The following is a 20,502-nucleotide window of genomic DNA, read 5'->3' as shown; positions in this document are numbered from 1 at the left end:
TAGTAGACACGATAACCGAAAGGTTCTTCGTGCACTAGGTCCTTGGGCCAATTATTTTGAGCGTTTTTTTGGCGTTTAATAAACTATATAGTTTTATTTTATTAAGGTTAAATTGAAAATATAATAAAAGAAATCTTACTTAGAAAGTTTTGTTTCATTTCGTTACAAAACAACCGAAAATTTTTAAAAATGTTACGGCTGTCGTTTAGCTTTGAGCTCTTAGATTGTTTTTAAAGTATACTTACTATATCTTAGTAATAAGATAAATATATTACGATATGCTAGTACACATATTGATTTTTAATACTTAAAACAAAATTAGAACAAGCTTCTGAAAAACAGGCTTTGGAAATAATGATACGAGTTGCTTTGTTTTTTAAACTAAATTTTTATGTAGCAAAAACAAACTTAAACCACGTTTTAAAACATGTTTAAAATCTCAAAACTAAAACAAGCTAGAGCTTATTATTCAACAATTTTTAGATTCCACTGCTTTGTTAAATAGAAATTAGAATTTTTTAGCATAACAAAATAAAGTTTCTACATGCAAAACTCTTTTAAAGCCAACACTAAAGATACAAACTGAAAACTGTTTTGTATAAAACTATCTTTAAAGATGTCATAATATCGAGAAATGTTTTCGAAATATCATATTAAACTATATCATTAACTATTGTCTCATAAATAACTTAATGAGAACTTTTTTTTAAAGAACATATTGAATTGATAAGAAGAATCAAACTTTTAAAAAACTAAATTTTAACTTAAAAAAAATCGAAAAAAAAAAAATAATGCTTAAAGTTTAAATATAGAGAACTTTTGTACTGAACATCACTATATAACACAAAATATTAAAAAGCTATACTTGAAGCTTAATTAATTAAAACTATTTTTCTTAAAAGTTGTTAAACTTGTATTACTTTGACATCAGAACTTCATAAATTTAATTAAGTTGCCCATACTAAAGTTCGTTAATATTTGACAATTTCGTTTATCTTTTTATAAATTGTTAACATAAGGTTTGATACGAGATATATTTTGAAAGATAATTATTTTAAGAGTTGTGAAAACATTTTAAAAATAGCTTTAAAATTCTAAGTAGTCTGTTTTAATTAGGTCTTAATCTCTAGGAAACTTACTATTATTATTGAATTGTTTTCTATCCTACATAAAATATAATTATTACTTACTCAGAACTATTAAACAAGTCTTTTTTATTAAATGAATGTATAAAATATACTAAATTGTTTTTTTTGTTGATACCATTAACATTGGTTATTCACAAAAACTTAAACTAAAATTATAATTTTACCAAAAGTATTTTTATTTTTATTATATTTCAATTTTGAGTTTTTATAGTTTTATTCAACTAATTCTACTTTTAAGTTTATTTCATGAATGAATGACAGACTGTAAACTTTTAAACAAATTTAATAGATTTATTTTTATTTAAACATTTAATTTTTCTTCGAGCAATTAATAATTAAGTAATAAAAGTTTAAACAATTTAAATTCAAGCTTAATTTTAAAACAGTTAATATATTATTATTAATTTGAAAAACACTATCAAATCAAGAAACAAAAACAACACATCATCAAAAAATAAAGCGTTTATAATACAAAAACATAAAAAAAAAATCCAAACTAAATTTGTTCTAAAACTTTAAATGATTAAAAAGTATAATTTGATGGCATATTAATGAAAAACTAATGTTGATGGCCTGTGTTTCAATCTCAAAAATTAACAAACAAGATTTTTTATGGCAGAAAAAAAAACATTAATATTTATAATAGAGCTTACATAATAGCACTTAATATATAAAACAATTGTGATGTACAACATTAATTTAAACGAATAAAATAAAATCAGTATTTAAATAAACTACTAAAACTAAACAACTTTACTAATAATTACTAATAGAAAACAAAAAAAAGTGTTATTTAAATCAGATTTAACTTTACAAAAATTTTAAGAGGTTTATTTGAAATAAAATCTTGTAGTATTTTACTTGATGTATTTTTTATCAGAATGTCAGGTTTATAAAACACAGTAGAAATTCAAGTTTTTAAGTATATGAAATTGAACGATTTCTTTAAAAATTAAAAGTACTAGTTTAAATAAAAATTGAAGTTAAAATCACACTTTTACTAAGAAAAAAATATAAACAAATAAAATTCTTTGTACCGTTGATTTAATCATCTTTTATCGTAAATTTCTTCTGTATAATAAATTCAAATGTTTTTCGAAAAATAGTTTGCTGTTTTTAACTTTCTTGTAAACTTAGCTAAAAATAAGTAGACTTAGCTTAAAAAGCAAAAACAAAATTACTTCAAATTAAAAAAACAATTTTAAAGAGAAAATAAAATACAATAAGAGTTTTAATTGTAAAAAAATCATAATTGTTTAACAAACATCTGCAAAACCTTAGATGTCAAAAGTTTTTATTAAAAAAAATTATCTAAATTTAAAATCATTTCCACTAAACAATAGTGAAAAATCAAATAACTTTATACTAAAACATTAAAAATTATTATTTTAGAAACTATCAAGATATTTTAGATCAAAAATTACAAATGCATTTTGTTGATTCATAAAATAGTTTCAAATTATCAAAAGTGAACTATTTTAACTTTAAATTAATAAAATTGGCTGTGTATGAAACTTAAAAAAACATAACTCACAAAAACTAACAAATCATGCTTTTGTTTCAGATTGACTTTTAACTGAGGCATTTCTCTTTCGAGCTTGCATTACTTCATAGTATGGATCAACGTTTGCGCATTTTCTGTTGAAAAAAATAATTGTATAAGACTAAATAATGTTTGTTGTTGTTATTTTATTCAAAATTTTTAATTTGTTGCATTACTTCATAATATGGATCAACGTTTGCGCATTTTCTGTTGAAAAATACATCTATAATAAAAATACTTTATTTTATTTTTGCTATTATTTATTTCTTGCTCATAAAATTTGAACAGTTCTACGGAGTCAAAATTTAAAAAGCATACTTCTGGTATGAATAAATGTAACAATCCTATAATGAAAAAACAAATGATAATTAGACTATGAGATTCATCTTTATAAATAAAAAGTACTTTGTTAATTACCAAACTATTTGTGCTAAATATTTTATTTATTACCTAATAATTTGCATCCAATCATTTCTTTCTTTTAAAGAAGGTGCTGACATAATGTAAGTGGAGTGGTTACCTAAAAATTTAAAATAAAATTACTTATGTAAAGTGATTTCCTAAAATTTAATTGCATTTAATATATTCAATGGCTACCTAAAAAAATAAATGACTATATACATGTAGCTATTAACAAATTGAAAAATAAATAATATTTAAGTAAACAGAAGTAAAAATTAACTATTTAAAGTTTATGCAAAGTTGCCATAATGGCCCTTTGCTTAGAGCAACTTATAGTACTTGTTTTATATGTAGGAATTTTTTACTAAAATTTGTAAGGTAACAATGGTTGTAAGTATTTACCTCTACTTTAAAGTAAATTTAAAAAACATACCTTATCAAAGTTTACTTTCAATATTAAAACTACTAAGGTGAACATTAAAATAGTATAACAAAAATTCTAAACTAACTAAACGTAAAAGCAAAAATGCAGACAAAATAAGTTAAACGTTTACTTAAAAAATGTACATTTACATACTTTGTATTAAAATAAATATTTCATGCTATAGTTATAATTATATTAAAACCTTCATGTAATTTTCCACCAGTAGTTTTAGCGGCTTTAATTGTTTGATATTTGTAATCTGAGTCAGGAATGTAAATCTCGAAACAGTTCTGTGAAAATGAAAATTAATAAATAGTTGCATTAAGGCATACTTAAATATTATGCCTAAACTTAGTTTAAAACAGACATAAAGAAACAACAATTACTTGAAACAAAACAAGTTAAAAGTCAAAAACATCAACTTTATTTATAGCAAATTTATTTGAGGTACTACAAGTAGAAAACTATTAAAAACCGTTTTAAAATTTAATAACGATTTATTTAACAGGAACTTTTAAAAAATTAATGTTTACAAATAAAAGTTCACTGAATTCTTACAGTTTTTAAAGCAAAAGTCAACTAAAATAATGTGTAAGTATATTATCAACATTTTTTTATAAAAATCAAAACTTGACATTACGTTTTTACAATTTTCAAGAAGCTAGTTATGTACTGCTTAGTTCAAAGCATCTTTTTTCAAAAAAAAAAACGACTTGTTAGATTTTTCTTAAAGTACAAGTGAATATAATACATATAATTAAGTATGCCGATATTATAAATGCATTTTAAATATAAAACCAAATTTATAGTTTATTAAGTATAATAATGTTTTTCTTAAAAACTATACTTTTTGAAAATTGACAGTTTTAGCATAAAGCTACTGGTGAAATTTTGTATCAATTTATTCTAACTTAGCAGTTTATTAATTTGTTTAGTACATTTAATAAGTTATTTATAAACAAACCATCTTTTTGAAATCTACAATTTCCCTGACATCTAAATTTTGAAGAGGAATAATACCTTTTGGTTCCTTATCCTTTATAAATAGTTTGATTAATATTACTGTATGTTTAAAAAACTATACATATTTAAATCTGTTAGCTTAGAGTAAATTTACTGCATAAACTGTTAAATTCGTATCATTAAGTAATTTAGTTTAATAGGTTGTTAAAAAACTTATAATTTTTGAAAAAGTACATTGAGGAACGTTTCTTAGGTATTCAAAGAAAAATACGCTTAAGAATTAAGAACACTAGGAAGATTATTTGTCAAAATATTCAAAAAAAAAACTATTTAAAAACTCTTTCAAAACTAGTCCAAATAAGTTATAAAAATTTGAAGAAGAAGGTTAAAAAACTAAACACTTTTGGTAAAAAAGTCAAATTTACCCTTCCATAAGTAACCTGTTAATTTCCAAACATTAGTTTTATATATCTCTAAAATTATTTTAAAATTCGTAAAGCTGTAAAAAGTTTTTGGTAGCTAATATATAACTCTACAAGTTAAAATTTTAAAAAACAAGGAGATCCCTCTTCGGCCTTAGCTAAAATTAAAAAAAAATCTTATTATCATAGTTGAACCGTAAAAATATTTAACAACCATTATTACAAGGAAAAATACAAACTTATATGAACGAACAAAAATATTCCTTTGTTATGATAATGTTAAAATAAAATTTAATAAAAAATTGTACGAATATGTTTATACAAATTAAAACTAACTGAAGGATATTCAAAATAATAAAGGCAATTTCTTGTTAGGACGAACCATCTTTTCTTCCAAGTTTTATATCTTCCACCTTGAAATTTTATTCTTTTATAAAACACAATGATTGCACTTAAATAACTCTAATAGCTTATTCAAATTTGTATAACTAACTTAGTACAAAAAAAGAAAAAAATTAAAGAAAGAAGTATAAATCAATTTTATTAGTAGTTTATCTATTTGACAATTATAGACAAATAAAGTATGCTTAAAAGTAGAAATTTATATTAATCCCATTAAATAAGATTTCATCAAACAATAAACTAGAGTTTGAAATAATATAAGAAACGATAAGGCCTGAAATTATTAATACTTATTTTTCAGCATTTTTTAACTACATTAATAAGTGTTAAACATATTGGATATTTTCAGAATTTTGATGAAAAACTTTTTTCTGTAAACAAATAATGTTTTTAAAAGCAAAAATAAAAAACAAAGTCTGTGTCTGTTGAGATAAGCCAAAAGAAGATAAAAGAGTATTGTTACTTTAACTTTTGGGTCTATTGTTATAGTATTCTCTGTTTCTGACTTAATAAACTAGTCAATAAAATAAAAATAAGTTCATTATTTTATTAAGATTTTCAAAATGGAGTGATCAATTTAAGAAATGATGAATGTGTTTCGATTTTTTTGATGATAGTTTTAATAGTCTTACAAAATGTAGAGGTAGAAATTTATATATTAACTCTACACAACTATAAAAATCAAAACTAAACAGTCACAACATATTACTAAAAAAAACACCAAAAAAGTCAACAACACAAACTTTAGTTTTACATTTGGTTAATAAAATACATTTTTGCAGTCGTTAAAACGTAACAAGTACTACATTAAAAATTTTCCCTATACAGTTACTGTTGTAAGTTTTAATTTTAAACTTTCTAGCTCAACTTAGAAGTCATAGTATAGAATAGAATTCATAGTTTTTGTTAAGAATTAGCTTTAACGACCTTTTTTTAGTAAGCATACAAATTTTAGCATTAATTTTAATTTAAAGGTTTTAATGTATAATATCTAAAATAGATTACTGCTGTAAGTTTTAAATGCTTTAATGAAAAACTTTTGACATCTAACAAAATACTTTTTTTAACATATACTTTTTATTTATAAAACTTTTTAGAATACTTTGTCATTTGTTCCTGTATTGAAAGTTCTGTACTGTCAGTTCAGTGCGTTTGTTACAGTATAATAGTAGAAAATATTTGGGTTACCACGCTTATAAATCATATTTTTGTTTTTATTGTTTACATATGTTCAAGTTTTGTACTTTCTGAATCAGCAAAGCCTGGGTGACCAAAAATTTGCTGGAGTACAAGAAAGAATTGAAAGAAAGTTATGAAAAAGTAGAAAAAAAGACTAGAGAATACTTAAAATTTTACAATGATTAGAACATGACTTAAAATTGAAACAAGAAAACTAGCATTGTACAAAAAAAAAAACCAAAACAGTTTGATTTGAAATAAAAAACCAAAAAACTCAAACTAGCCTGAGTTATTTTGATTGTATAGTATGAGCTATTTTATTTAATGACCGATATCTCTTGAAAACGTTATAATTCATTACCTTGTTTCAATCAAATATTTTATACAAAGTTATTAATTTTGCCTTTAAGTAACCACCCTTTAAAACTTAAGCTTCTAAAACCTATTTTGATCATCATTATAATTTATAAATATTAACAAACATAAAATTATTAGTTTGAATAAATATAGTATTAACCTGCTTAAGTAACAATCCTTCAAATTCAGGGTTTAAAAAAAAGTTTCTTTGTTATAATTAAAAAATAATTACAAATATACCAACCCTGTTTTAATAACCACCCTTCAAATTCAGGGTTGAAGAATTTATTTTGTTCATCATCTTCTTCAGGTATTTTCAGTGGTTCCAGTCGGATCCCTTCGAATAGACTCTGAAAACATAAATAATAGTATTAAGTAACCAAGAAATTATTTTATAAACATTAAATAAAAAAGTCTGTCAACTGCTGGTAACCAGTTTAAAACTTGCTTTGCATTTATAACTCTTTAATAAACTCTGAAAAAGTTGATAAACGGTTAACTGATGATATACTGAGAAAGTAGAAACAATTACATATATTACAAATAAAAAGTTTTGTGATTACTTAGAACTAACCCTTTTATTAAACATTAAACTGAGCTAAACATTCATTTAAAAATATGTAAAATTAGAAAAAGTTATTTAATTTTTGTTTAGTTTATAACAATCTCTTTTATAATAATTTCATACGGTGGTTATTTCAAAAGAAAAAAGTTATTATTCAAACTAACCACGAGTAGTTCTCTGGGTAGTTCTTCAGGTAAATCTCGATTCATAGATATGAACTGATTAACATTCGGTTTGTTTTTAACGCTCGGATTGTGTAGAGATGTATTCATCATTATAATTGCGAATGATAGTATAAAACACGTGTCTAAAATGAATATTTTTATTTTTTATTTAAATATTAATTGTTCATTATTATAATGGCAAGTGATAAGATAAAACTTGTATCTGATTTTTTTTTTAGTTTTTATTAAAAAAAGTAATTGTTCATTATAATAAGTAAATAAAAACATGTATCTGATACAGGTTATTAAGTTTTTTTTTTTTTGTAATTTATATAAACATGTGTCCAGAGAAAAAGATAAAAAAAATAGTTGAAAACTTTTTAAGTAATTGATCATGTAATTTAACTTGGTTATAAATAAATTGTTATAAACTTGGTTTTGGATTAGATTAGCAATATCTTGTAGCAAATGTTTTATTAATTACATCGAATTCGAAAAACTTTTGAACTTCATTTGCATTATCTTTTTGGAAATATTTAAATAATCATTTTAATTACCTTGGTTAATAAAAACTTATTGCAAATATTTTTTAACTATTTAATTTCCTTGATTAATAAAAACTTTTGGGTTACATTTGAAATATCTAGTTGCAAATGTTTAAATAATTAAAAATTAACTACCTTGATTTACAAAAACTTTAGGATTACATTTACAAATCGATTTGAAAATAGTTTCAAAACTAATTAATTACCTTGGTTAGTAAAAACTTTAGGATTACATTTGCAATATCTTATAGCAAATATTTTAATGGTTAATTTAATTACCTTGGTTAATAAAAACTTTTGGGTTACACTTGCAATATCTCGTCGCAAAAGTTTCCATCATTCGATCAATTTTTTGAGCTTCTCCTGGTAGACGGAAGCTTATCAAGAATTTCCTGTAAAAATAATTAAATTTTAATGATTACAAAAATAGCTAGTGATAGTAATATGTACAAAACTTTGTGAAAATACTTTGAAAATAAATCTAAATAAATATAATTACTATGATACATTTTTAAATTAATTAAAAAAAGAAACTTATTAAAAATTTTTGTGAAAATTATTTAAATATTAAAAAAGATTGTTAGTAATAGTAACATGTACAATATTTTACGACTAGTCATTATAACTATAATTGCTAGTTATAGTAATATAGACACTACTTATGGTTAGTTTTTTAAACATCTAATTTAAAAACTACATGAAGTAGGGTTTACGGAAACTTAGTAAGAACTGGTAGAAAAACTGTTGCAATAGTTAACATATCAACATTAAATAAAAAAAAGATGCGATTTGTTGTATATAGTAAAATATTTTTAGTAATTTAATGTTATTATTATAACTATTTATGTTGAAAAATAAGACTATTCGTTAGTAAAAAACCCAGAAACTTATTATAAAATTGTAGTTATTAAAATAAAAATAATTGTTATAAAGATTATTGGTAACAGTAAAATCAAAAATTTTTGCAATTTTTCGTTCTAAAAATAATTGTAGTCAAAATATTCATGTAAAACAAATTAACCTATTTATAAAAATCAATCTCGAAAACAATTTAAACTTCATAATTTTTTTTAATCTTAATCCTTGGTTAATTTTTTTTGCGAATAAAAATTAGTAATAAATACAAACTTTTTTGTAATTTTCTGATTTAGTTTTTATTTAAATTATGAAAACTCTACACTTGCTAAAAAAGAATATTTTAACGATTTAAAGTTTACAGGAGTAAATAATTTTTTGTTGAAACAAATTTCTTATAAAAATTTCAACAACTATAGTTTTAATTTTATTACTACGGGTTAAGGTTCAAATAAAGAGAAAAAAAGCTGTAAAAACAAAGAATGGCAAAATATTTTGTGAATGTAATTTTGTTTTCAAGTTTATAAGGTCAATTTATGAAGCTCTTCGAGTAAGAAAACACTTTTTTATTAATATCAAAAGATGTATTTAATAGGGTTGCTATTGGTTTTTTAGAAATTTCTTCCAGGTTTTTGAAAGTACACGTTTTTGTATCAATTTTTAGTTTAAAGTTAAGCTTAAGGTTAAAAACTTTGTTATGTAGTACAAAATTATTGAAAAGATACTCTAAAGCTACTTTAAATGTGTTTTAAAAAAAAAATTGATGATGGCAAATTTTTTATTTATACGATAGATTTTTGGTGTCAAATCAAAATTTTACTACTTAAAATGTAAAAAATGTTTGAAATTCCAGGTTTTTTAGCCTAAATTGTCAAGTTCCAGGATTCCATGTTTTGTGGCAACCCTGATTTAAGTATAACTTAATTGGTAGGTTGATTAGTTGGTAAAAAATTGACTTAAGTCTAGACTAAACTTTTTACTTTTGTCACTAAAATGTATCATTGAAATAAAATGTTTTGGTTTGAAATGATTTTAAATTAAAACTTAAAGTTTTTTATAAAGCAATACGATAACAAAAAAAAGTTTATTTTTAAACATATATTGCTTAATTATCGTAATGTATTGTATGCTTAAAAAATTTAAATTACTGAAATTTTCATAAAAAAGCCATAGAAAACTTTAAAACCTGTAACCAACTATATATAGTAACATATTTTAAGTGTAGTAATTAAATTGAGAAAATATCAGAGTACTTACATAATTCATACTATAAACTATGATACTTAACATTCTTTTTATACCACAAATATTATAACTATGTCAATAGATACCAAAAGTAATAACTTAACATAAAACAGACACTTCAAAATAATCAATTTCACAAAAATTACGTTTGAGATATTTACAACTTGTTTTAATAACTTGAAGAATAAATCTATTAAAAACTTAAAAAAAAAATGTTAAAGCAGTAAAAATAAACAGTTTTATTTATTTTTGTAAGGTCGAATATTTATTTCTTTAAAGTGGTGTTTGTATTAGAAACGTTTAGGGATGTGAAATATACATTGTATACCTCAAAGCTTTCTTACAGACATGTTTGATACTACTTTAATATACTGTTTTAGATATCAAATATATAAGTTTTAAGTTAATGTAAATGCAATAAAGTTATTTTTACTAATTAGATAACTAACTATATTTTGATAACTTAAGTAAATAAATAATTTCATAATATCATCAAAAAGTGTAAGTAATTAAACAAATTTAATTGCTTTTAAATTAAAATTAAATGAGCATATTAATAAAAATCTGAAAAACTTTTAACTTTTAACACTGTTTATTTTGACAAATAAAATTTTGTTTGTAAATCTATAAACATAATTTCCGTTATAAGGGAGTCAATAAAGTTTATCGTGACTATTTTTTTTTGTTAAATAAAAGGTTATTGTAAAGAAAACTAAAAATTTTGCAACGAAACTTAACTTTCTAATAAACACACAAATAGTTAAAACTTCAGTTTAATAACGAAATAAAATTTCATCGTTTTTGTTAAAATAAAATTTTACGATAAATACACATAACTAAGTTTTAAAATTTATTATCAAATCTTAACTATATTTACTTTGAGTTTGTTATGTATCTTTTGTTACTAACAATAAAAAAATTTAACCTATAAACTGGGAAATTTACTGAAAATATTTTTTATTGTGTTGGTTAATATACAAAAAAAAAATTATTAGTTTTTTCCTAAAGTTAAATTTAAAAACACATCTATTATAGTTTGTTTGATTGGTCAAATTTCAATAATGATTAAAACAAATTTAACAACAAAAACTTAAGTATACGTAATGTTAAGTTGATAAACTAACACTATTAAATAAAATATCTCATAAAAGTATATGAGAGTTTAAATACAAATTTACCTAAGAGCAACATCAAGATTTTGGCCTGTAAAATCGTGTAGTTGACAGAACTCATATAAGACTTCTTTGTTGAAATCCTTTCTGTAAAAAAAATAAACATTTTGGTAAAATCGTGTAATTGACAAAACTTATACAATACTTCTTTTAAGAAATATTTTCGGTAGAAATAATGATAATTAAAATCATGAAATTGACAGAATTCATATAACACTTTTTTGCTAAAATATTTTCTAAAGGAATATTAAATATTGATTGAAATTTTGTTACATTTACTATTTGTTTTTTGGTTTTAAGGTTTGTTAAAAAACTGTTTGTAAACATAAAATAGAGTTAAGCTTAAAATACATTGAAGTAACTTTTATGATAATACAATTTTAAAGTGATATATTATAATTGTAAAGTGATCACTTAGGAATTAAAAAACATTAAACTTTTACTTTTCAATCAGAAATTGTCTAAGCACATAAACATGTATAAATAGCGACCAAGCTACGTATAAATAAAGTATGAAAGACCTGATAACTATATATAATAATTTTAAAATTATGTTAGAGCTTTAAAACATTTGTTCTAAATAAACAGCTTTTTGATTAAAGTATTTTGAGTGCATACTTGAAACAACAAAAGTAATGAAGTAGTTTATTTTCAAAAAACTTTAAAAAAGTTTGTTCAAAGTTGATTTGAAAACAGATATTTATAAAATATGTTTAAAAATGGTGAAACTCAAACTAAAATATAAAAATACTTGTGTTTAAGTTGAAAGTTTAAGTATTTCCTTATATTTCTTAGTCATATCATAAAAATAGATGAACAAAGTTAAGACTTTTATTTTCTTAAACTAAAAAAAAAATTTAAACGTTTATGTTTACTAAACAGTTTTTGTTATATTTATATGAAATTTTTAATGAAAAAATCAATTATGAAATAATGAAACTAATTTCTATTTCAAGTATTTACTTAAAACTGTTGTTTGAAAACTAGTTACAACTTTAATATTAAATAGTTCAAACATTCAGTTTTTAAAACGGATAATTAAAGTTTCTGATAACAAAATCTATAAAAAGAAGAAATGATATATAGCAGACATATTTAACACTTATAAGTCAGGAAAACTAAGTATGCAAAGAAAAAATTATTATTTGATATTTAAGTTTGATTTAACAGTATCAAAATTTTAAAATATGGTTTAGAATTAACTATAAACAGCTTAGGAAAGTGATAGAAAGTCTACTGACGAAAAATATTAAACTATTTTGGAACAGTTGCATTAAGTAAAAACAAAAACTTAATAGTTAATACAATACATAGATGGTTAAACAGTTAAAATATTTTTATAAAATAAGTTCAATTTATCAGGTTATATAAAATATTCTACTTTAAACTTGTTTTAATTGTATTTTTTCCCAGGTCATACTAGTTAACAATGAATTTTATGCAGATAAACATATCAGAGTATAATTAATTTTATTATAAAATATAAACATTGTAAGTCGTAAGGAAAAAATACTCTTCTGTAAAAAACTTCGTAAATTTTCAAAAATTCAGAAACTACTTTAAGAAAAAACCTAATAAAAACAGAAACGATTTAAAATAGTAAAACAGTTATTTAATACTACATTTAAACAAACAAAAAATTAAATTAAGTTTTAGGCCGCCTAAAGCAAATATTATTTGAGTAAACAATTAAAATTTGTAGTAAATTTGTAAAAATGTTTTTGGTTGCAAAAACTAAACTTATGATTGTGAAACCAATAATAATGAAACAAGATAGACAATACACTTTTTATACAAGTTTTAATGGTTACATGATTATTCAAACTTTTATAACAATTTTTAAAAGGCCACATCTCAAAAATAGTTTAGATTAAAAAATTAAAACAATCATATAGATCAAATTTATAAGAATATGAAAGTGAAAAAAAGAAACTTAAAAAAATCTCTATAAAAGGAGAAAATTCTAATTACTGAAAAATGAGAATTTTAAATTGAGGAACAATTGAGAAACATAAAAAAATATTTTAACTATCAAAAAATAGTCTAACAACATAGTAATAAAAGAAAATAAAAAATTGGTAAATTTTACGATTGAAAATATAAAGTTAAATAATCAGTAATAAAACATTTTAACTATTATAAATAATTGATTATTTCTCTATAAAATATTTAAATGTTTATAAAAATACTGTAACAATATAAGTAAACATCAAACAAACCAAAAATTTACTAATATGCTTTAAATAAAGTTTTAAGATATAAAAATGGAACTGACATTACTAGTTCATCGATATAAGCTTTAACAACATAATTAAATACAATAAAAATTAAAAATTAATAAAAACAAATAATTAAACTTACCCTTCCCCGAGGTAAATGCCGATCGAAGTTTTGCTCAAAGTCGGAGTTGAATATAAAAATTTAGCAACAGATCTCTCAGTGTTCTTTATTATTCCGACATTGATTAATATTTCTACGCCCTGTTTAAATGAAAACTATATCAGTGTTTTTATAATTCAAACGCTTACAAGTGTTTCTGTAATGAAAAGAAAAACACAAGCCTGACAAAAAGTTTATTTGTAAAAACAACTTTTACTACTTTTACTATTTTAAACTAAGTTTACAGATATTTTACTGTAAAAATTTAGAGAAAAATTTGTAACTTTCATAACAAATTATACAGATATTTTAAGTTAAGTTAATTTTTTTGAATAAGTTTACTTGTAATAAATTAGACTTTTTTAAACTGTTTAGCTATTTATTAACCATAAAACTGTTTTACGCAATTTAACAAAATGACGATAATAATTAACATACTGTAGTTTATACATTATACTTTAAAAATTTTACATCAAGTATAAAAACTGTCTTACATAAAGAAAACTGTTCAAATTTAAATAAAACTTGGCTGTTCTAAGTTTATGAAAAGATATTTAAGTTATTAAAGTTGAAAAACAAATAATATACATCCCTTCAAATGTTCTTAATCTTCAAAATCATACGTTTTTACTTTTAAAATCTAGTTTTATTTTCTATAATTTTATTACCAGCTTTCTCATCAATACTATAAAGGCAATGAATAACTAAAACAAATAAGAATGAATAAAAATGTACAAGAAAAATAATAAATGAACAAAAAATTAATAACCCAGTATGTTTATATGTTGTAAATAATATTAACTAATACCAATTTTAATGTTTATATCTAATTAATAATAATAATAAAGTGAATTTTATAGAAAGAAGATATCTAACTAATTTTTATAGCAATACTAGTAAAATTAGCGGCAATAAAATAAAACTAAATATAAACTGTTTGTTACACAGTAAAACAATAAAAAAAAAGTATTCTAAAAGTTTATTTTTAATTAACATAAAAACACATATTGAAAAATTTACTTTAAAAAAGTATTAAAACTTTGAAAAACTTATTTTTAAACATTATTAAAAACAGCTAACAAAACAATTTTGTTAAGAAAATAATTTGCTATATTACGAAGCATATTTAAAATAATAAATTTTTATATTAATAACAATGAAAAAATGCAAATAAATTTTTATATTAAGAAGCATATTCAAAATAACGAACAAACATTTGTTTTGCACTAAATTCCCTCAGGACATTTATTTAGAATCCGCATTTTAAATCAATCCGTTTGACAAGATTAAATATAAGTTGCAAATTGTACAATGAAAAAACAAAACATAGCAATATTTTTATAAAAAAGTTTTGTTTTCATGAAAATTCAAGTAACTGAAAGAAACCAGTTAATTAAAAAGTTTAAAATAAAAACTAATCAACTGAACTTTCTAGTAAAGATTTATTGAAGTTTTTATATTCATTGCAGTTTATATACTTCTTTTTTAATACAAAAATTTATTACAGTAACAGCAGATTTGACAAAAATATTTGTATAATTTATGTTTAAAGACTCAATTCTTTAATACCAAATAACTAATTTTATTTGAAGTTAAAGCATTAAAAAAATATTTTCAAACTTTTGATAAGTTTTGTTACAAACATGTGCCACAGTAGCATTTTTTTGCACAAAACAATTTTGTATGCCTTAAAGGCACCACTAATTTATAAAGCTGCTTAAGAAAACTTCCACGTAGTTATTAAGTAATCTTATTAAAAACAAATTAAAAAGCTTAACTTTGAAATTTATTAGCCAACTTCAAATCTTAATAAAGATTTAAACGGAAAATAACCTTTATTAATGTACTGATAAATTTAAGCTTATTCGATTGGCTGTTCAATGTGTAAAAGTATAGTTTTATTAAATCTATCTTATAAAATACAAATTAATATGCATAACTTTACACAGGAAAAATATCAAGTAACTTTATTAAGGAAAAACAAGTTATAAAGCTTAACTTTGAAGTATGTCAAGGACTACTATCACAGAGCTTAAATCAAAAACTACCTTTGCTTGTGTGCTTAAAACTTTAAGCTGTTAAAACTAGAAACCTACAAATATTGGTAAAACAAATATGAACTAAAAATTTTAGTTTGAAAAACAAAACACGTTGGTTAAATAGCCGCAACCCGAAAAAAATTAAAATCTGAATAAACAGAACTTAAAAATTAGAAAAATTATTTTTTAAAATCAACATAAATATGGATAAAAACTTCAAATAATTTAAATATAACTTGAAACAAAGTAAGTTTATTTTTGATTTTTTTTTATAACAAACTAACTAAAGACGGATTGTTGTTGAACTTTTTTATTCCATGTCGTAATCGGTCCCTGTTTTTGAAATATAAATAGATAAATTAAAATACTTGATACAACTATTTTGTTTAAAATATAAACAAATTTCTTGTAAAAAAACTGTAAATATGGTTTGAAAAAAACTATATTGTATAGAAAAAAATCTAAAAGGTATATAACAATTAGTATTAGATTGACAGTCAAGATAGAGGAAATTAGTTAACGAACAATTGAATTACAATGTCTACAAATCAATTGTTGTTTATGAGTCATATTTGTCTAACTCAGCATAACAATAATGAATGACTATAATGAATAAGTTTAATATTTACATTTAGCTATTTTAAACTTGTTAGACAATCTGTTCTTAAAAAAAAAGTTAATTAACGACGAAAATAGAAACAACAAGGGTTGCCACTCGTTTTTACAAAAATTTTCCAAGTTTTCCAATTTTCTTCCAGGTTTTTTAAAAGTACACATTTTTGGGTCTATTTTTGGTTTAAAGTTAAGTATAAGGTTATAAACTGTGTTAAATAGTATAAAAACATTGAAAAGATACTGTTAAGCTACCTTAAATATGATTTTAATAAAAAAAAATTTTGATGGCGACAAAATTTTTTTAATTATATGATAAATTTTTAGAGTCAAATCAATTTTTTATTACTGAGCATGTGAAAATTGCTGAAATTCCAGGTTTTTTATTTATTTTTGTTCAAAATTCCAGGTCTTTTTTTTTCAAAATTTTTAAAGTTCCAAATTTCCAGGTAAAGTGGCAACCTTGAACAACACTTTACTTTATTAATAAAAACATATAGACAGAGATTTTAAAACAGTTTGTATCAGAGAAAAATTTTACTTAAAATAATAAAAACATAATAAATAAAAGAGTAAAAATAAAAAGTAGTCATTTTGAAAATATGATTGGAAAGAGTAATTCACAATTGTTTTCTTTTGAGTTTTACTTGAAATTTCTAGCTTCTATAACATATAACTAACAATAAATAAAAAAAAGCAATTATTTATAAATAGTTATAAAACAAAACGGTTTCAAAAATAAAATATCGAGATTAAAACAAAAAGTTTTTTATTCTATTTTTTTTTACTTACTGTAAACTATACACTAATTAGTAGTAAAAATTTAAATATTTTAATTTGAAGTTTTATCTTAAACTACGTTGTTTTATAAATTAATAATTAATCAAAGAATAAAAAAAAATGCATGCATTAAGAAGTAAATTTAAAGTAAATGAGTTATTAAGAAAAGAAGTTGAAAAGATTGTATTGTTATACTTTTATAGTACATATATAATGTAAATTTAATATAAAAGCTAAAAAATTTTCATCTTATTCTAAAAAAAATGCGGCTAATTTATTATTTTATGTGTGAGCAGTTTCCTAATAGAAAAATCTGACTATGTCAAACAAATAACAAAACAGGGAACTTTAACAATATTGTTTATATGATACTTGTTCATGCATGGAAAACAAAAAAAATTAGAGTTGATCATTTGAAAAAACTTTAATTCAAAAATGCAAAGTTGGGTAAAACATGAACTATTTTTGTTATGTAAGTTAATGCAACAAGTCAAAAATTAAAATTTTACTGAAATTAAAACTTATCTACAAAAAGTATTTAGAGTTTAAAACCGAGTATCAATAAAAAAAAAAACAAAAAGACTCAAAAACACATGAAAAAGTAAGAAACTATTTAATACTAGTATGTAAACTTAGTTAAGTCTTAGTTTTTTTCCAATTTGTAAGTTGATCAGTTTTTTATAATCTACACAAATAATTATTTGATTTATCCAAAAAAAAAAAATTAGCTGTGACATACAAAAAATAAGATTTAAAACAATATGCATACAAAAACAAACTTTTATAATGTTTTAATTTTTAGTAAAGACGTTTAAAAATATTTATAATAATTCAGAAACTGGTAATAAATAAAAACTTGTTAAGAAACTAAATAATCAAGCTGTTCAATAATACAAAATAAAACTTTAATTTTTTTTTTCACTGTAGACATTAACGAACATAAGAATATTGTAATAATTAGCTTGCTCAATATAAATTGTACTATTGCTTTAAGTTGAAAAAAAAAATAGCTCTCACTAAGTTGTTAATAATAATGAGCAGTTGTTAGGTTCTGAATAAAGCATAAAAAAAGTATAAACAAGATAATGATTTCAACTTTTTTTTAAATTCATTTTTAACAACCAAACACAACAATTCTTAAAAAACAAACTTAAATAGGTTTACTTCCAATTATAATAAAAACTAATAATAATAAAAATAAAACAAACTTTTCAATAGTTTTGCTCCTCTCCATGTTAACAAGATCTTCTTCTGTTTGTTTTAATTCTTCTTTTATTCTCTGTGTGAAATAGTATTTTTTGTTTTTATATTATATAGTTATATGTTTTAACTAAAAATAATTGCTCAATTTATATATATTTGTACAGATGTACTTCTACATATTTTTAAAATTTCTGCAAACAACAAATGCAGCAATTACCATGTGATTTCTTTTAAATTTTATTACTAATACAATAATAAACTAAAAAGAAACAAATAAAAAATAAAACTAGAATGTTTTTCTTTTTATCAAAATTAAACTAATGAATTTAAATTTGTATAAAAATGTATATACAGAAAAAAAAAGTTCTATATAATTAATACTAAATTAACAACATTATAACCTTGCATAAAGTATTTAAAGTTTTTTAAATATAAAAAAACAGCTGGTGTAATGTCTATATTAGTTTTAATCTAAATTAAAAAACAAATAAGTGAAAACACAAAGTTACCAAAAAAAAAAAAGATATTGAAAAGTATTAAAAATAAGTAGGCAAACTATTTGATAAAATTACTATTACAGTAAAGACAGTATTCAGAATTAAAAAGCTTAGTTTAAGTAAAAAGTATTAAGTTTACAATCAGAAAAAGTAATTATACAGCTTAACTTGTAAAATTAAGTAAAAACCAATAAACCTCTACATCTTTTAATAGCTTTATTCTTCTTTGTACTATTTCTTTTAAAGCTTCAATGTCAGACTCTGTTAAGTCGGAATCTGTAAATAATAAAAATAAAAGTTATAAAAATTACAAAAAAAATCTGGTTTTAATCCTGGTTTATAACTTAAAAGTGCTAGTGTAAGCTTATAAAAAGTAATGGTAGGTTGAAGTCATATTAATATAAAAATATATAGTTACCCATACACTTCGGTATTTATACATATTTTTTAAAGTTATGTTTTGTGCTGACTAAGTTTAAATGTAAATAAAGAAGTAGTGGTTATTGAGTGCTGTATTAAATGATTAAAAAAATACAAAAACAAGTTTTATGAGAAAAAAAAAACTTATAAATCAATATCAACAAAGAAAGCAAATTGAGGTGATAAGTTTTATAAACAGTTATTGAAACAGAAATTATGTTAGCTATTGATTTTAAATATTTGCATCTCAGATTAAAATATATATACAGGTTGATATTTTAGAAATGAAATTATCTAATGGCAAGCTGCAGTTTCAATTAATTAGCAAAAATTTTTGTGTAAGTCAAATACATTAAGTTCGAAAAGAAATAAGTATACATTCAAAACTAGTCAAAGTGTCTAGTAAAAACAGTTACATTAAGTTACATTTGTAAGTAGTTTTTTTTTTGAATCACAATACTAAAAACATTAATGGCAGCTTAAGAATTATTAAAACTTTAAAACAGCAAAATAAAAACGTTTGGTTTGTAGTAAACATTAATGAAAAAAAGTGTTAGTAAAAAAAAAGATTAACTTATCTAGTTTATAATCGGACTTTAGGTACTATTCATAAACAATTTAAGCAAAAAAAACTCAAATTGATCTAACTATTAACAAAACAAAATGAGTTTAATCATTCATGTCAATTTAATGCCGTACACAATAAAAGAACCCAATGAAACATATTAAATTTATAAAATTGTTATACAATAAAAAACTTATACAAAAAACAACCTTTAATAGAACAGTAAAATGTTCATTAGCCTATAAATAATTTTGCAGAAAAAAAAAAATAAATAAATAAAGGAATTGTCTAAGAAGAATATAACTTATATAAAAAACAATTAAAAATATACCTTCAAATGACATCATGGTTTCTGAAATTTTATCAGTTTTTTATTTTATGAAATCAAATCTGAAAGTTGTTTTACTTTATACATATTCTTTATACATATTCAATATCTTTAAAATGATTTACAGTAACTTATTTATTACATTTCAAACATGATACTTATACTAAGGTTTCCCAATTATTATTTTTTTAAATTGCCCCTTTTAAGAAATTAAAAAGGCTATTGTCCCCTCAAAAAAACTACTATTTAAAATACATAACTCTTTTTTTTTGCTCTTCATCTGCAACTCAAGA

The 20,502-nt window shown here is 21.6% G+C and overlaps 1 protein-coding gene across 2 annotated transcripts; it reads right to left on the bottom strand.

Annotated features, from left to right (window-relative positions):
• Window positions 1–1,957: 1,957 nt before the first annotated feature.
• Window positions 1,958–20,273, bottom strand: LOC145830215 (cytohesin-2-like). Of its 2 annotated transcripts, none has more exons than XM_082938145.1 (15): window positions 20,213–20,273; window positions 19,093–19,172; window positions 18,405–18,475; window positions 16,089–16,137; window positions 13,748–13,866; window positions 11,393–11,473; window positions 8,394–8,506; window positions 7,570–7,712; window positions 7,085–7,190; window positions 5,239–5,315; window positions 4,482–4,553; window positions 3,720–3,807; window positions 3,142–3,211; window positions 2,683–2,786; window positions 1,958–2,219 (listed from the first exon to the last, which is right to left on the bottom strand). In XM_082938145.1, exons 1-14 carry the CDS (start codon window positions 20,226–20,228, stop codon window positions 2,696–2,698), a joined length of 1,176 nt encoding a protein of 391 aa, XP_082794271.1. In that variant the 5' UTR covers window positions 20,229–20,273; the 3' UTR covers window positions 1,958–2,219; window positions 2,683–2,695. The 2 variants fall into 2 exon arrangements, with proteins under 2 accessions (XP_082794271.1, XP_082794272.1); XM_082938146.1 differs by having other exon boundaries at window positions 2,693–2,786.
• Between the last annotated feature and the right edge of the window lie 229 nt (window positions 20,274–20,502).

Source organism: Thalia democratica, chromosome 2 (assembly GCF_965202585.1).
Source record: "Thalia democratica chromosome 2, ktThaDemo2.hap1.1, whole genome shotgun sequence".
Classification (NCBI taxonomy): Eukaryota; Metazoa; Chordata; class Thaliacea; order Salpida; family Salpidae; genus Thalia; species Thalia democratica.
Note: the sequence above shows the minus strand (reverse complement) of the source record. Positions and strands in the feature narration are given on the sequence as shown.

Excerpts from the sequence above, each read along its gene's own strand:
- LOC145830215 (XM_082938145.1), bottom strand. Across the intron at positions 7,713-8,393 it reads AAAAGTTTTTATTAACCAAG|ACACGTGTTTTATACTATCA; the intron begins GTAATTAAATTA and ends TATTCATTTTAG. Across the intron at positions 2,787-3,141 it reads GATTGGATGCAAATTATTAG|AAAATGCGCAAACGTTGATC; the intron begins GTAATAAATAAA and ends TTTTTTCAACAG.